The 16,770-nt window shown below is 41.1% G+C and overlaps 1 protein-coding gene across 6 annotated transcripts in view; it reads left to right on the top strand.

Annotated features, from left to right (window-relative positions):
• LOC111582346 (SPRY domain-containing SOCS box protein 4) overlaps positions 1 to 16,165 on the top strand; it is a 48,183-nt gene extending 32,018 nt beyond the window's left edge. For all 6 annotated transcript variants that reach the window (XM_023290973.3, XM_055012426.1, XM_023290972.3 and 3 more), the window contains one exon: positions 14,763 to 16,165. In XM_023290973.3, the coding sequence (XP_023146741.1) occupies positions 14,763 to 14,890 (128 nt within the window). In that variant the 3' untranslated portion in view covers positions 14,891 to 16,165. The remainder of the gene's footprint in view (positions 1 to 14,762) is intronic.
• The last annotated feature ends 605 nt before the right edge of the window (positions 16,166 to 16,770 follow it).

The raw sequence follows: 16,770 nt of genomic DNA, 5'->3' as shown, positions 1-16,770 counted from the left end.
CATTCACACCTACAGACAATTTAGAATCACCAGTTAACCTGAGCATGTTTTTGGACTGGAAGGAAGCCAGAGTACCTGGAGAAAACCCACACATGAACAGGGAGAACATGCAAACTGCATACAGAAAGGTCCCAGGCCCAGACTGGGATGTGAACCAGGGATCTTCTAGCTGTGAGGCACCACTGTGCAGCCTGTAAATTTGTTGGGTTTTTTGTTTGTTTGTTTTTCACTACCTTTCATGCTCTTAAATTATGTTTATTAGCTAAATGGCACAAAAGATTAGCACCATTATGTTGTATGATTTTAAAGTACAACTTCTGTCACATTTGTTTGCATTTCCTTCACTGCCTTTACATGTCAGCTCAAACACCTGCTATTCCCTTCTGCTGTTTGTTTGCTGACATAGTGTGGACGATTGGCGCTGTATAATTTATCAAGACGCGTTAATTGGCAACATTTAGAGCAGCATTTTCCAAAGTCAGAGTGTTTCTTCCTGATGGTACAGGAAATTTATTCTGATGGTACAATGTCTTCAAGACATTTTTATGCTTAGACTTTCTTGCCTGCACCTGATATCAAAACTTTGTTTATCCCATAACTTTTCAGGCTAATCCCTGTTTAAGTTTAGCACCCCCCTTGTTATTAGAACCTGTCATGCTGCTTTTTAGGGTGTGTTCATGTACTGCCCTGTGGTGATACCTACTTGAACTTGATTTGCAGTAAACATGCACACACAAATTTATATATAAATGTATTAACTTGCACTGCATAGGGAAGTGTACTGCAAATATAATGGAAATTAAGGGAGGTGAGGTGGAAATGAGAAAAGAAGTACTGTGGGAGATTGTGGTGACAGGAGGAGAGGACACTAGCTTGACCATCCTGGCAGTAAACCCCATTTCTGTAGCTCTCTGTTCGCTGAATCATCTTTCAGATATGAATACTATTCCCTATTTAAGTCTTCCTATTTGCATTTCTGTCACTGCATACATGTGGAGATGTGGAAAGTAGCTTTTCACGGTGTGAAATTGTTTTGTTTGTGGCTTAAGTTCAAGATGGACTTAAATTAAGACCTGCTCCTTAAGGCTGCAATGGCCCGGGGGTGTGTTTTGTGCTGTGCTTTGGAGTCCAGTGGTGGAACCACAGGGGAGAGGAGAAAGAGAGAGGCAATGTTGGTTCTTGAAAAGTAAAGTGTAGCCAGTGGTATGACATTAGGTATGAGCTGTGACGAGTCGTGTGACTAGTTGTACACAAAGTGCACTTGTTTTGAAGATAGACAGAGGAGTCTGTATCAGGCAACTGAGTCATTTTGGCAGCCTTCACCAAACTGCTAACTCTCTGGAGAAGTCACTCATGCAATCCTTAGTGTGGCTGAAGTACTTCTTTACCGTGTAATATGTGTGAAATATGGAGGATTTTTACAATTTCAACAAGTGCATCCTGGAATAGTGATGATGTCGATATTTTCCAAATATTTGGTGTTGGCTCTCTATAAATGTCAGGATATAAAGTTTGATGCAAGACTGAGAAGGCTTTCATTGCAGATTTGTAATTTCACATGTTTTTCTGTTCTTCAGAGAGCACGGAGGATGGAAACGCTGTGTACATTCGTCTGCGCTGATCTATAAAAAGCCCACAATGAGAGGGACTGCTGCTTTGTTTACCAATAGGAAACGGCTTTAACATGCTCTCCCTACTAACATGTACTGTTGCTACTCCGCTTCCTTCTATCACTTTGTAGACCTCTCTCAAGCATTCAGTTGTCCTCAAATTTTCACTCATGCAGAGTAAAACAAGAAAACTGCATCCGATTCTGATGAAAGAGCATAATTAGTTTCAGCACTGTCCCAAAGTCACCATAAAGATCTTTGTGTGTGTCTGTGTGTCTTAACTTGCCTTTCTCAATGTTTTTTCAATGCCTTGTTGTTCTTTTCTGTTAAATGTCACCACTCCAACTCAAGGAGTCGTCTCAGATTGTGTAATAGCCTTCAGTTGTCCCTCCAGCTCTAGCCTGCTTGTTGCACAAAGACCCAAAGCAGGCTGGAGGCGTTGCCGACAGTGTGGCGTGGACACCGTGTCCATGGCTGCAAGCCATGTGTGCTTGTGGACAGCAGACTGTTAAGGGGGAGTTTTGGACGATGTCCCAGTGTGCCTCTGAGCTCAGCGTCTGGCCTTGCATAGTGGGAAACCTCAGGTTAGGGTGTGTGAGTATACGTGTTGAAGCAGCTCATGTACACATGATCTAGAACACTTGTAGTCACTTTCTACAAACACATAATACAGTACAAATGATCAGATGCTCATAATTGTTCCTTGTGTTATATGTAATTTTTTTCATCTCCTTAGCCTAATTTAACCTCTTTTGTTGACTTAATGCAGACCCCCACCATTGGGAGCATTTGTACTTGTACACTCATGTTTCAGTGGCAATCTGCAGTCTATGATGCTATGCTGAGTTTTTTTGTGTATTCCAAACAATGGCATCTGAAATAGAGCGGATCGTGTTGGAGCTGGAACTAATGAAAGCTAAGCAAAAGTTACTTTTACCAAAAATAATGAAAGAGAGGACGTCGGAACAGATTCATTGTGTACAAGAATTGGTAGAGCTATGAAAACTAAGTATGTTGCTATATTAGTAGAGTACAGGCCATTGCTTTATGCATTATGAGCAGGCCGGACACAAATGCATATTACATTTCATTTTACCAAGGAATTATCTTTGTGTATCCTTTGCACTTTACTACTGAGTGGACCAGACAGTTGTTGCAGTCTACATCGACCTAACATGTCATTACATTTCTGGGGAGGATGCACCTTCAGGCTATCGCATAGATTCAGTGGCGAAGTATAAATTAAGCATTTCTGTGATTCTAAGATTTACCCAGTATGCAAAATATATTAAGGTACTAATTTAGGGGCATCTGTAATGACTGTGGCATTTTTTTCAGTTCGTTTAAACTTGCACCAAGCAATATTTTTATATTGACATTCAATTAAAGCACTTTTAAGTAGTTGGATAGTTTGTACTACTTATAACACTGGGAATCAGCATCCACTATGCTGTTCCCTGCTGCTTTTATAGATGTATGACATATAAAACTGTTGATGGCTGCATCTTGGTGAGAATTGAAGGAAATGTTGCTCAGTTTGTGCCCTGGTTCACATTTTCTAATATTTTTAGAAAAATATATTAGAAAATTGTAACTCAACCTATAACATACCATGGTTAAGACATTCTTTTCCCCTCAAAATGTTTGATAATGGCCTTTAATTGTACAGTATATGCCGACAGACTTGTCTGATTATTCATGATACAATATTTGTCCAGAAACATCTGAGATCACTTTTTGTGTGTCAAAATCACAACACATTTTTCTCACTGTACAATTTCAAATCTGTTAGGCTACAAATAAATGAAATGTCCATAACAATAAAACTTTACTGCCATGAAAACAGGCCCTTACAGGTTAGAATGATACTCGCCAACAATGAAAGTAATCCAAGTGTTTTTTACCCCCACAAGATGTTATTAGGAGCTAAATTTGTTGCTTCCAGCTGTTTAGAACTATTATCTCTGAGCTGATTAAATACCTGCAGCATCAGACAGCAGTTCACATTTGTTGAAACGACAGCGGCAGTAACCATATTTATTTATCAAATTGAGATGATAAACTATCCCCAAAAAACATGGAGAATGGATCTATCCTGGCCAGGATCCAGCAGGAAGTCATACTGTAGCAGCCTACTTGTCTTCATGTCACACACTGAATGACAGTTTGCTTGTCTTGCTTAGGACCATTTCCTCATAGTTTATTACAGTACAGCATGTAAACACAGTCTGCACTGTTTCGTCACTTAACACATAATTCTGTGCTGTCGGTAAGCTCCATGTGTAGCACGATCAGTCTGTTTTTACAAAACTAATGAAGCTTGGAGATGGGAAAACATTTTCCTAATGGAAATGGCTTATGGTGCTAATCTATGAGCTTGAACTCACACAACTTATTTTTGATTTGTTTTTATACCTTTTCATCAGACTACTGATGAATCAATCAACATTATTCTCATCTTTTCTTTACTCATACATTTATGCCTGCCTAGCGCAATGTATATGACATCAGTTGAGTTTGGAAGTCAAAAATGTTCAGAAGGACTAGTGTTCTGACAGAATGCACATGAGAGATCAGTGTGTATGATATCAGGCATAAGACACATCTCTATGTGATATACAGAACAATGACAGCTTCAATATGTATGCTTGGAGATGGCAGTGCTCCCCTATTCCCCAGTCTTGAAGAGGATTCACTTTTTGTTCACTTCCTGGATTCTTGGTCTTTCCCTTGTCTTGTAGTCCATTCACGTTCTTTTATTTTTTTTCCTCCTCCTGCTTAGGCTCCTTTATTCTCCATCTCTTACTCCCTGGGAAGTGAGAAGAGATAAGCATCCTTATATGCTTCTCTCCTGTCTGTATTGTCCCTTAATATCCCACATTAATTCAGGTTTCTCATCCATGCTGTGTTCCACTCAACGCTTCAGTCCTTTGGCCTTCAGTCATAGAGATACTTCAAAGCCAACCCGACTGAGACATGCTCTTCATCAGTTTTCATACTTCTGTCTTGCTATCATCTTTAAGTACAAAACAACGGGGTTGCTGGATCCCACCGTCCTCGTTCTTCGATTCTTGGAAAGCCATCTTTTTCTTTCTACCGCAGCAGGTCTTATGATGCCACAGTGGCCCCGACCAGTTTAACGGCAACGAGCTGAGCAACCCTCATTTACACCAGAGAAGAGGAAGTGTTTCACACACACTACTGACATGCTTGCCCTCCCCTTTTGCAAATGAACCCTATTTGACTCCAACTCGCATTGTTTCGTCACCTCCCCCCCGCTCTTCTTTTTTTTTTTACAGTCTTTCTTCTTTTCCTTCTCTTCCTTTTCAGCACTAATCCTTTCTTTCAGTATTTACACACCCAATTGTGATGGCAGGTTGCTGTGGAAACAATTTAGCTGACTTTTTTTGTGACTAGGTGGGTGGTTAATTGTTGACTAGGAAGCTTGCTCACTAGTTTGTTGGCCAAGGGCTTGCCCTATGTAAATGAGATGGCTTCCTCCTGTCTGTCTGCAGTTCAGAGCTGTTAGCAATATTCACAGCACAGATGCAAGCTGTAACTTAATCTTAGACCTTGCATTAATTAAGGTTGAACTGATCCACTGCTTTACAGATTTCTAGTTTGGATGAAAAATCACTTAGTCAGTGTTGTTATGGTTGTTAGAAATTACGCCATGTTTTGGTAGAACATTTTATTATCAGTTTATCTGTCTTAGTGGGGGCGGCTGTGGCTCAGGTGTTAGAGTGGTTCGTCCAATGATCAAAGGGTCGGCGGTTTGATTCCTGCTCTGTCCTAGTCATGTGCCGTTGTGTCCTTGGGCAAGACACTTTACCCACCTTGCCTCCAGTGCTGCTGCTCACACTGGAGTATGAATGGTGGTTGGAGGCCGTAGGCATGGATTGTCAGCCACGCTTCCGTCAGTCTGCCCCAGGGCAGCTGTGGCTACATATGTAGTTTGCCACCACCAGAGTGAGAATGTGAGTGAATGAATAATGGATTCATTGTGAAGCGCTTTGAGTGCCTTGAAAAGCGCTATATAAATCTAATTCATTATTATTATTATTATTATTAGTGACTGAAATGGCCCATTATGATCAAATAACAGGTTACAATGATCCTGTTCAGTCTCATCCAGCTCTCTTGGCATTATTTTTAAAGTTAAAAAAAACATGATTGGAGTCCTTGGTCTGCACTCATGTTTATCCGAGGCTACGTCCACACTAATGTGTTTTCAATTTAAACTGCACAGCTTCTGCTGTGTTTGTCGAATGTCTGCACTACTTCAGCATTTTAGGAGAATTCCAAGGAAGACTTATGGAAACAATAATGCATTTTATTTTTCTGTTTGATCTTAACTGTCTTTCCTTGTCCCCCCATGAGTCATCACGCTCCTGTCATGTGACTATGATTACAAAGACACTGGTCTTGAATACAAGTAGTTATCACCACTACTTCCCACTGTACACACATGAAGCATAAATGTCAAGATAGTAGTGCCTATTACTGCAATATTATGACTTCACCTCTGGGGAGCTTTCATGTTATCCATCTTTATACACAGTCTATGGGTTCTGCCCAACATGAATGCATGCAGCCACTGTAGTACTGTCTGCAGTAAACCCGTCACCCACGTTCTTCCTACCTTACAAATATCCTTGCTAGAAAATAGAACCATACCAAAAAAGATTTAAAATGATATTGACATGCAAAATTCATCACTTTCTGGATTGAACTTTGTGGATATGTGGCATGTGCTGTAATCAGTGGGCTAACAGATTGCTTCCAAATTCCTTTGTAGAGTGAACATGATTGTGTTTCCAATTTTTTGTTCTGGTAACTGTCTCAGTCTAAACATAGACTTATGCTGCAGGTATATTTCATGTAGTTTAATGCTCGAATGACAAATCTTTAACCATAATATTAGAATGAAAATTGTTTTTTTCTGCCTGTATTGATCCCTAAACGGTTATAAACCTTTATTTTATTTTATCTGCATTCAATAATGACATATCAGCATTTTGTGCAGCTAAGTGACTTGTAAGAAATTCACCCTGTGTAGCTAATTGCAAGTAAACCTTCACTTTTGCGGGGTTAGGCTTGCGAATTTGATCTGTTGCTCTAACAGCAAAATCAACCAGGTGAATTATAAGTTACCTGTGAAGAACTGAAACATTCGATTTAAACACGAATTCAAAGCGGCTAACTTGGCTATCCACCTACAAAGAACAGTAGCCAGAGTTTCATTTGTGTAATCATTTAACTTCCAGTAAAAACTGTTGGGTAAACATGTGATGTTCCACCTGTTGTTTATCAGGGCAGCCAGTCTTCATTTGTGCTCATTTGGCTGTGCTGCTGTTCAATGAGAGCTGTCTGTTGTCTGAACAAGGGCTGATGATTCATCCATTTCCTGTCAGAATTTCATCTGTTTTGATGTACTCAATCTCACCATCTAACCTTTTCTGAACAGGTTTGGTTTTGGTACATTGGTGATTAAAGTCCAGTGCCAGGCAGCTCATGAAAAACAGTGATTGAAAGAAGGTCTAGTTTGTCATTGGCAAGATTATACCATTTTTCTGCTTATTTTTTAAGACTTGTTGCATTTATTTTGTACAGTGTGTCGCAGTGTAATGAAGTACTCCGGGTTGATTTTGTTCCAGAATTAACCAGTGAACAAAAATCATGAAATTTCTTTGAACAACATGCCCAGTGTGACTAAACGGCAGTGAGTGTGTTTTACTAAGTAAGACAGTTTAAGACCAGATAAACCACTAGGAAGTAGTTGAGCTGGGAAAACAAGAGTAAAACTGAAAGGAAAATCATTAATATTCATTTTTCATGAAATTAGTCAATTCAGAACTCAGTTTCTTTTAAAAACTTGAACTCCAGCCAAGGAACGATCATTTCCTCATCACCAGCATTTATATGTACATATGGTCACATGGGGTATGTATGCTTATGTGTATAATCTGTGTGTATGCTGTTTATAAACTCATTCCAGTATTTCAGTGGTCCTCTTAATGACCTTGTCTGTTTAGCTGCCATTTCCAGAGTAGAGTGAGGAGGCACCAGGAGGAAATCAAATTGATGGCAGTCCATGCTTCTGTCTGGAGCTCACTGTCTGTTTGAGGCAATAGGAAGTCAGAAGCCGATGGGAATTCTTCCGCTGACAGTATCTGACTAGTTCAGCGAGCAATTGGTTTCCGCTCTGAGTGGATTATTCAATTTGAACACTTGCTTTCCAATTAGGTATGGAGCGACTGTTTGCACCATTGTACCCGCCCTCCTGCTCACCTCACTGTTCTGCTCCAGTTTTTTCCCATCTCCTGCACCACTGATCTGATTCTGTCCATTCCTAAATATATTCTTCTCCTCCATGTTTTCCCCTTTGACCTGCCGGTGAACAACATTTTGGGTCTGGAGATGTGTCCACACCTTATGGGTAATGCACATAGACACATACACCCATCATCCCAAATCTAGGGCAGACAGCCCCAATAGTTTTATGCAAAACTATGAGATAAGCATGGCTCGAAGTCTACACCCACGCCTGTTACTGCAGCACATCTTTCATACTGAAGGACGAGGAGGAGGTAAAGACACAGTAAATTGGAACACGTGCCAAAAAGATGAACCGGTCCTGCCCCTTATTCCTAAGTAGGACATAACTGGGCCGTGTTGTCTCTCAAAGTGGTCTGATAGTTGTGCAGTGCACTCATATCCACACAAATACACTGGGCTGCAGGCGTGAAGGTGCAAGAGGCTGGAGAAACTATCACCAGTTGCTTATAAGCCGTCTCACCTCGGTGAGGGCAGACAAACTGACGCATCGTCATCCTAAAACTTACCTCCCCTTCCTCCACTTTGTTCTCGATGAAGTGTTAGGTAGGTGTGCACGTCTGCCAGCCTGGCAGGCCTCTGTAGTCCAGCGGTGCATCAGGCACTTGGTCTTCCTTAGCCACACTTTCCCACACTCCATATCCTCTTTAGTGCACCATAAATCTGTCAGGAACTGGTCTCTGGCCATTACAAGAAAGACACGAGTGCTTGAGAGAAAAAAGAAAAGGGCGTATATAGACAGGTACATGACAGATTGAAGGGAGGAGGAGAGATGAAGAATGTGCAAGAAGCTTCATTCGTCACCTGACTGAAATGTTTGCGAGTAATTGGCGTGGATTAATTATTAAACCTGTCTGTTAATTCTGAGTTAATCAGGGTTTTGACATGAAGGATGACATGCAGGCTGCTCTAAATAGGCACGCGAGCTTCACTTTCAACATTTGTCATAATATAGACTTGAAAGAACATATAATTTAAATATGATGAAATTGTTAAGGCCAATGGTTTTTCTGGACCCAAATGTGGAACACAGACTTTGTCGCCCAGTTTAAAAGATTTTGGTGTGGAAAGAAGACTGAGGAGAGAATCAAGATAGGAGGAGCTTGTTGCTGGTGAGTGGCCATTGTGGGACTCTTGGAATACTTGATGGATGATGACTCTGAGCGTGGCATGGTGGTTGAGTGACTGGTCATCTAGAGATGGTGTTGGTAAACGTGGCGTCTGATGCAGTGAGTTGCAGGCTGGAGCTTGGTATTGGGAGGCACAAGGAAGATTAAACTAGGAGCTCAACAATAGGAAGCACATTCAGTAAGCAGGCTCTGCCTAATGATACTACCACGGGAGCAGGCAGAACAATCTGGAAAGGAGTGAAGTGATGAGCTGGGGTTTGAGTCCTGCAGCTGGTGATTAGTGTATGATTCTCAGATGTATCAGGTGATTGCTTGCATAGAACACGTGGCCATGCCCAGACCCAGACATGCATAAACATAAAGAGAACAAATAAGAGACAAAAGGAGTGGGAGAAGATAGTAGAAACCCAAGCAACAAGAAACAGAAATGATGTCACTTTGAAAGAGAGAAACAGCTTTGTAAATAATTGTTAGACCACCTGTTATTTTGTTCACAAAGTCTGCACAGCAGGTCTTCAACATTAAGAATCTTGTGTACATTTGATCGTAGTAGTTGAATAATTACAGCATCTTCTGGAAGTTATTGATAAAATCATAATTCAGTACATGCAATAAATAATTTTCAAAATATATATATATATATTAAAAATGCACATGGGTGGCATTGGAGGCATTGGTGAGAGGATGGCCATAATCTTTTCCATTGATTGTATGTCAGCTTGGTAGAGTTATCTTGGAAAGACAAAAATACTCCTATGGAATATGAACAAATAAGATAATTTCAGACATTTTTTTAACCACTACTGTAATGAGATAAACTTTGCACCTGTTAATTTTATTATGAATTTGTTGGCAAATATTGAACAAACTAATAACCAATGTCTGCACATCAGATGTGAGCTTGGATGCAATGGAATTGCAGTAAAGTTTCAGTTAACAGCTTGTTCTTACTATGTTTACGTATGAACAGAACTCGCCTGAACTCGCCTTTTAACCACAACCCGGAACATTTATCAGTGATGAAGTCAATTGCACCATTTGACGGACAGTGTGTACCTCCTGTTGGTGCTCATCAGCAGCGTCTGACAGGACCGTTTGTCGCCCCAGGCAACCCTTACCATGGAGACCGGCTTGTACCAGCAGCGATTGGCTGGTTTTCAGCAAGTTTGTAGAATAATCACGTCACCACCTCCCTGAGGAGAGCGCTGACAGAGAGTAACGCTACTGTCTGTGGCAGCATTACACAAGTGTTTCACTCCTAATGAAAGCATTGTACTTTAAATGATAATTTACTTTTTTCTTGTTAATAATCCAGACATATGCGGCAGCGCAGTTGGAGAAAATAAGTATAATATTGATGTACATTAAGATACGGTAAACATGCACATCGTGCACAATTTTGTAGATTGTTTCTGTTTCAATTAAAGCTGTGTTATTTTGGCTCTAACTTAGAGGAATGTACAGCTCTCTCCTCCATTAATGGATCTCCTGCGATAAAGCAGTCTGTCCCATTTCATACTAAACAGCAGGATTTTGTTAAACACTTAAATTGGCAGCAAGACAGGCGGTAGTTATAAAACACAATACAGTGCATGTAGCACATGTGCATCTGTGACTATACACTCCCAGTGCCACACATCGGTAATGTGAAGAGCTAGTTACTATGGAAACTGTCCATATACTGGGCCTATGCTGGTGATGGTAGACTGATTGATAGGTGGTGTGAGGCCAAATAGAGTGTGCATCCATCTCTGATTGTTGCTACCACAGAGGCTCCACATGCTCTGTGTGATCTTAAGGTCCCTTGTTTACCAGAGCGGAGTTCATTCGGTCACAAGGTGCAGGCTGAATCGGGACGTGATATCAGTCTTAGTTTGTAATCTCGTAAGCTGGTGCGCTAAAGCATGGGCCTGCGTTTGCAGACGGAGGTTAATAAGATGTTGGAGGGATGTGATGTGATTGTCCTGCCAAATATTTCTCTAGCTGCTATGAAGGATTATCAGCTGTACAGTCTCATTGCACACATCACTGCACATTGTCTATATTCAGAGTTCATTCACCTTGTCTTTGTGATTTGAGCATGTTTATTTGGCTGCAAATGAATCCACACTCTGCTACATGTCCCCAAGGCGCTCTTTCAAAGACTTTTCATTAAGCCCATGACAGGCAAAAAGATCCAGATAGCTGTACTCCATTCCTGTACACCCCGTTCACTGCTGGATTTCATCATTTCCCTTTAGTGCTGTTTCAAAAGTTCACAATTTCTTGCAAATAACATAACAAAGGGAAACATGAAAACATTTACTGTTAGGAAGTTCATCCTCTTTAATTCTAACAGACAATTTAAGTGCGGCAATCTGCTTTTAATTAGAATCTTGGTCAATTTTTATCTGATTCTTGTCTGATTCTCGCTTCAGACGAGCTCCAGTTTCCCTTTAGCTGTGCTCATCAGTCGGTGGTCATGCAGCATAAGGGCAGCAGTTCAGGCCTAGAGGAATGCCTGAGGTGTGTTGACAGGGTTGGTCTCCTCTGGTTCTATGAACACTCTTCAGACTAGATGACACGAATTCACTTCATATTTGTTTGGTGGGGGGTCACAGTTTGTGGTATTGTGGTGGACTTTTAATAGAAACAGCTCTATCAGTCACAGAAGAGACTTGTTTGGATTTGTGTGTATGTGTGTGTATATAGAAGTGTGAGACTTGTGTTGTAAACAACTCCTTCCCCTGCAGTCAGAAACATAGTTTGTTCAACTTATGGGCTGGAACAATATTTTTACTGATATTGAAGTTTTGAAGCACGTTTACAAAGAAGACTCAGAGGCACATCGGGGGCCACACGACACTGTAGAAGAGCAGCTGAGAGCCAATGGAACAGATGCAGAATCACACATTTATAGCCATGATAACATAATTTAATGATACTAGAGTTTCAGGGGCCCAGTGTGTGTCTTTATTGTGAACATGTTCACTCTGTCAGTGAACTTTCGCACCAAAGCTGCAAGTGTTTACCTTGCGATGCAGCTGGACTCTTCTGGGATTCACAAGATCACGATCACAAGGGAAGTCATTTTGCTGTACTTGTGGTTCAATCAGCATCCTATGAGAATCTACTAGCTACAGCCTGTAATAGACATTGATAGACAGATGGTTGCAAAGTGTTTATTGAAAATGCCTGCCCTTCCTCAAACCGCTTCCAAGAACAACCTCCTTTGTGTAACAAACCATCTGCATAACTAGACGAGCTCTTTATTAGGATTAGCACTTTAGACATTTACATCTCTCTACCTTCACATGCCAAACTCCTGCTTATTGAAGATATCCTTGCAGATATTCATGCAACACTACTTCAGTTCGTTTATAACTTCTGCTGTTGATCTGTATACTTGTGCTCCATCAAAGTCTGATAGTGAAAAATGTTAACTTCTTTGCCCTTTGAATCCTTGAAACAAATCAGCTTATCTGATGGGAGCATGCTCTGCTAAATTGGACATGTTAGCTCCCTTGGTCTGTACCCATAAAACGTCTTTTGCAGTTGAGGTTTGTGGTGACTATCTCTCCCTTCTCGCTGTAGGCAAAATAATATAGTATAATAATATTTGAAGCCAGAATTTTCTTTTATCACCATGAAGGGTGCAGTATGCTAATGAGAGGGAAAAAGTTTGATTTGTCACTATATAGCTGTAGAGCAGAGAAGCAGAGCTTTGACTGTCCTGCTGTTTCACATAGAGGTCACTCACAAGAAATATATGTTCTATTAGAACACTTTCATTCTGTGAGTATCAGTACTAATGAAATAAGCACTCATAGAGCGCAGTACTCCGCCAAGGCTGCTCAGTCGTATCATTTGCGACGGATGAAACCTTTAATAAAAAATGACCTTGTGCTGAGCACAGGCATGTTATGCATGTGTACTTTATGTACAGATACTGAATTGCGTGATCTAAATATGTAGCGGGCAGCGGGAATTGATGGGACTCAGAAACACCCCCACAATTTAATCCATCGTTCTTGGTATGATTTCCGAAGGATAAGTCCGCAGCGGTGGATTTGTAGTAGGAACGCAATCATGTGATCATCAGCAAACAGCCGAGGTAGTGTTCGCTTGTTGTCATAGTTACAGTGACGCTGTAGATGCTGACTATAAGCTGCATCACTGGCTAAAGCTAATCACATGGTCCTTATGACATTTCTGAGCTTCCCTGAAAATTTAATTCATATCCGTTAATCCGTTTTTGAGTAATGTGGCTAACAGATGAACAGACAGACAGACAAACATACGCCGATCATCACATAACTTCCTACTAATAAGAAATGGTATCATTTTAAACGGCAGGATGTGGCAATACCTTTCTAGAATCAGTATTAGGGATGCAGATTTTAAACGCTTTTCTTTACAGAAAGTCAAAGGCTCTGTCAATAAATAATTGATCAATTGATGAAGGAATAAAGTTCAGTAGGCATTATTCCACATGCCAGTAGACCTAATGTTAACCATGGTGATGAGACATTTGCTGCAGAAGTGGCTCAGTTACATTGGCCACTCAGCTGAGAACACTGTCCTAGTAGGCTGTGATTACTCTTGAGCATGTAACCACTGCAGAAGTCTTTGTCATGGTGGCCTCTTGCTAGCTGAATCTCCCACAATGCTCTCTGTGTGATATGGAACAGCCCATGTTAAACACAAACTACAGTCTTCCATCTCATTAAACACTAAACTACTCCACCAGTAGCTGAAACTAGTACTACAACTAATATACAATACACTCTCTGGCATGTGTTCCCCTTGTCTTCTACCTTATTACATAATGCATTTTTATTCAGTTAAGTTACTCATCAACACCCTAATTGATATACAGTGCAGCACTACCCTGCAGGTCAGGCTAGTTCACAGAAAGTAGGAGAAACTTTTCTTTTCACTCTTCATCCTGTCATCTAGGGTGTGTATTATTATGTTTGTATGCAAGTGTGAAAGCCTCTCCTCGTGTCCTTCACACAGTGTGTAAGTGGACTCGGAGCAGCAGGAATTCTGCTCCAGCAGATGGTGCTTCCAGGTGGAGCAGCTTGACATCCGTAAAGGGGCAGCAGTTAAGACTCTGTCTGTCTGACATACACAGACATCACTTGCCTTTCAAAATTGGTGGGAGGGAATGTCGGCACGTTCTGCTGGCACACATTGCCAAGAGTGATGACGTGTACATATTGTCAATATTTTAACATTGTTAGCTGCAGCGTCTCGTTGCGCTCACATGTGTGTATATGGCTATGTAACTAAAGTAGCTGTGAATTAAATCCGCTGCTAAAAAATGAACTTGTTTACTGCTTTAGCACTGCTTATGATGAAACTTATGTAAAATCTATCAGTAGGTTCACTCCCACAGGCTCATGATAGTCATTAAGGCTTCAACTGCAGACTGGGTTTTAACATCCATCAGTGATGCAGCTAAAAAAAGTTAACTAACCCTTGTCTCACAGTGGGTACCAAATATTGCACGATATTGCTCAATCTGTAAATATGCTGTGATTTCTGAATGAAACTAAAGGACATTAAACAGTATGTGTAAATACACAAAGCAAGAAATGATGTGTATTCCGTGTGGGAAAAGGGGCTTAGATAAGATTGAGAGGGCCAGCTTGGACTCTGTTTGGACTCTAACCATGCCTCTCCTCTCTCTAATCCCTCACAGCGGAGCCACTCCCCCTCATGGACCTGTGCAGACGAGTAGCTCGACTGGCTCTGGGTAGAGAGCGCATCCATCACATCGACACACTCCCACTGCCGCAGACTCTCAAGAACTACCTCCAGTACCAGTGACCACACACACACGCAGAGAAAGAAAGAATTAAATTGAGGCCCATTTGCTGTAATGATACCCAGCCTCACAGCTTCATCACCACCACCAGACATCCGCTGAGGATGCAGGCGATGACATTGACTATGAACAGGTGGTTTAGATGGTGCTGCAAAGGGTTTTGTTTACACCAGTTGGGGTTTTTCCATTTAGGATGTTTTTATTTTCTGGTTTTTAGCTTTTTTTTTTTCCCTTTTGTTCTTATTGCTGACTTCTGCCTTTCTCCTGGACAGATGACTAGCGGAGCTAATTAATGAAATGAAGAGAGTGAGAGATTTGCAAGAGCATGTTTCGATCCGGTTTCCTGCTAATCACATAGACGGAGTCAGAGCACATGTCCTGAGTTAGGAAGGCCTTAAATGCTGTGGTTTTTTTTGGGCAACAGTTTACCCAGACATCTGTTCCGCACAGACTCTGTGGAAGCCTCTCGGAAACATGTTGGTATTTATATTTATATTCCCAACAGCACAGCAGGCTCTGTGGAGACACAACAATCCCTGAAAGCCACAGGAGAAAGAGAGAGACCGAGTGAGTAGGCAATGAGAGAGAGGGAGTTCTATTTTTGTTGGTGTGTACAAACTGCAGCACACATGGATCACATATATATACAGCGGATGCCTGTGTTATGACTGTATAGAAACAAAGTCTGCGCTGTCTGCAGCAAGAAGACAACTCACTGAAAAGCAGGCAGCTAGCACATACAGACTTGGAAACAGAGCATCTCCAGCCTAGTTTAAAACCCTCCTCCTCTCTGCATCCGGCTCCTCTCTCTCGATCACTCGCTCCAGTTTGATTTAAGCCTCCATCAGGCTTAGTGAACTGAAAGGGCTGCGGCCGCTGTTCGTCGGCCCTCCAGCTCCTGTAATGCTGATAGAGATTGATCCGAAGGTGAAGCTGTGTCTTCAACTGCTAATGTGCCTGCTCTGCTACAGCGCACACAGGAAAAGATAAAAAGCACACAACACTTCTGTCATATCAGAAGACACTTCTTTCCTCCCCCAAAGTTTTAAATGCTGCTTTTCTGTCTTTTTCTTCCAACGTCATACCGTCGGTTTTTATCCCCGATTTACTTTTGAAAATGATGGTCTTATGATGAGATTTCCTTTAATGTTTTCTCTTTTTTTTTTATGGATTTTGAGATTTGTCTGCGGGACAGGATGTCTCGCATGAATAGGTGGAAGAATGTGCTGCCATGAAAATCTTTTAAATGTGAATAAGAATAAACTCAGCTAAACTAACCCTGTCTCGCTGTCTGCTCTTTGAGTGTCAAGTTCAGAACAGTTGTTTTACCTCAAAGTTGTGCTGACTTTAAGTCCCTATACATTAAACCTATAAAAACTCATCTCTGTCTATCAAAGTTACTTATTTAGAACATTTTTCACTGAAAATTATTCTTTCTTGCCTTAAAATGGCTTAGATGCAACTACACTGTTGAGTCTGGACACAGGAAATCTTATTAACTATCATTTTTTTTGCCTCCACAGATTAAATATGGCTTTGTCAAAAAAGGAAAGAGCTGAACTGGTACTTCTCAGTGGACATGAAAGATGGATATATCAAAAGATACCAGATGAATTTAATGGACGTCATCCAAGGAGGATTCCACTTTGCTTTTCCACGGTGGTGAAGGTGGTTAAAAAGTTTAAAGAAATGGGCAGTGTCATGGACAAACCCCGTTCTGGATGACCAAATGTATCAGCCCAAACTAAAGAATTGGTCATGGCTAAAATTCATGGTAGCCCCAAAATAATCACTTCCCTAACCCTATCTTTCCATATGTCCATCCTTCACATCCACTGAGAAGTACCAGGTCAGCTCTTTCTTCTTTTGACAAAGCCATATT

The sequence above is a fragment of the Amphiprion ocellaris genome, chromosome 7, assembly GCF_022539595.1.
Source record: "Amphiprion ocellaris isolate individual 3 ecotype Okinawa chromosome 7, ASM2253959v1, whole genome shotgun sequence".
Taxonomy (NCBI): domain Eukaryota; kingdom Metazoa; phylum Chordata; class Actinopteri; family Pomacentridae; genus Amphiprion; species Amphiprion ocellaris.
The sequence above is the reverse complement of the archived record's forward strand: the minus strand, read 5'-3'. Positions and strand labels throughout refer to the sequence as shown.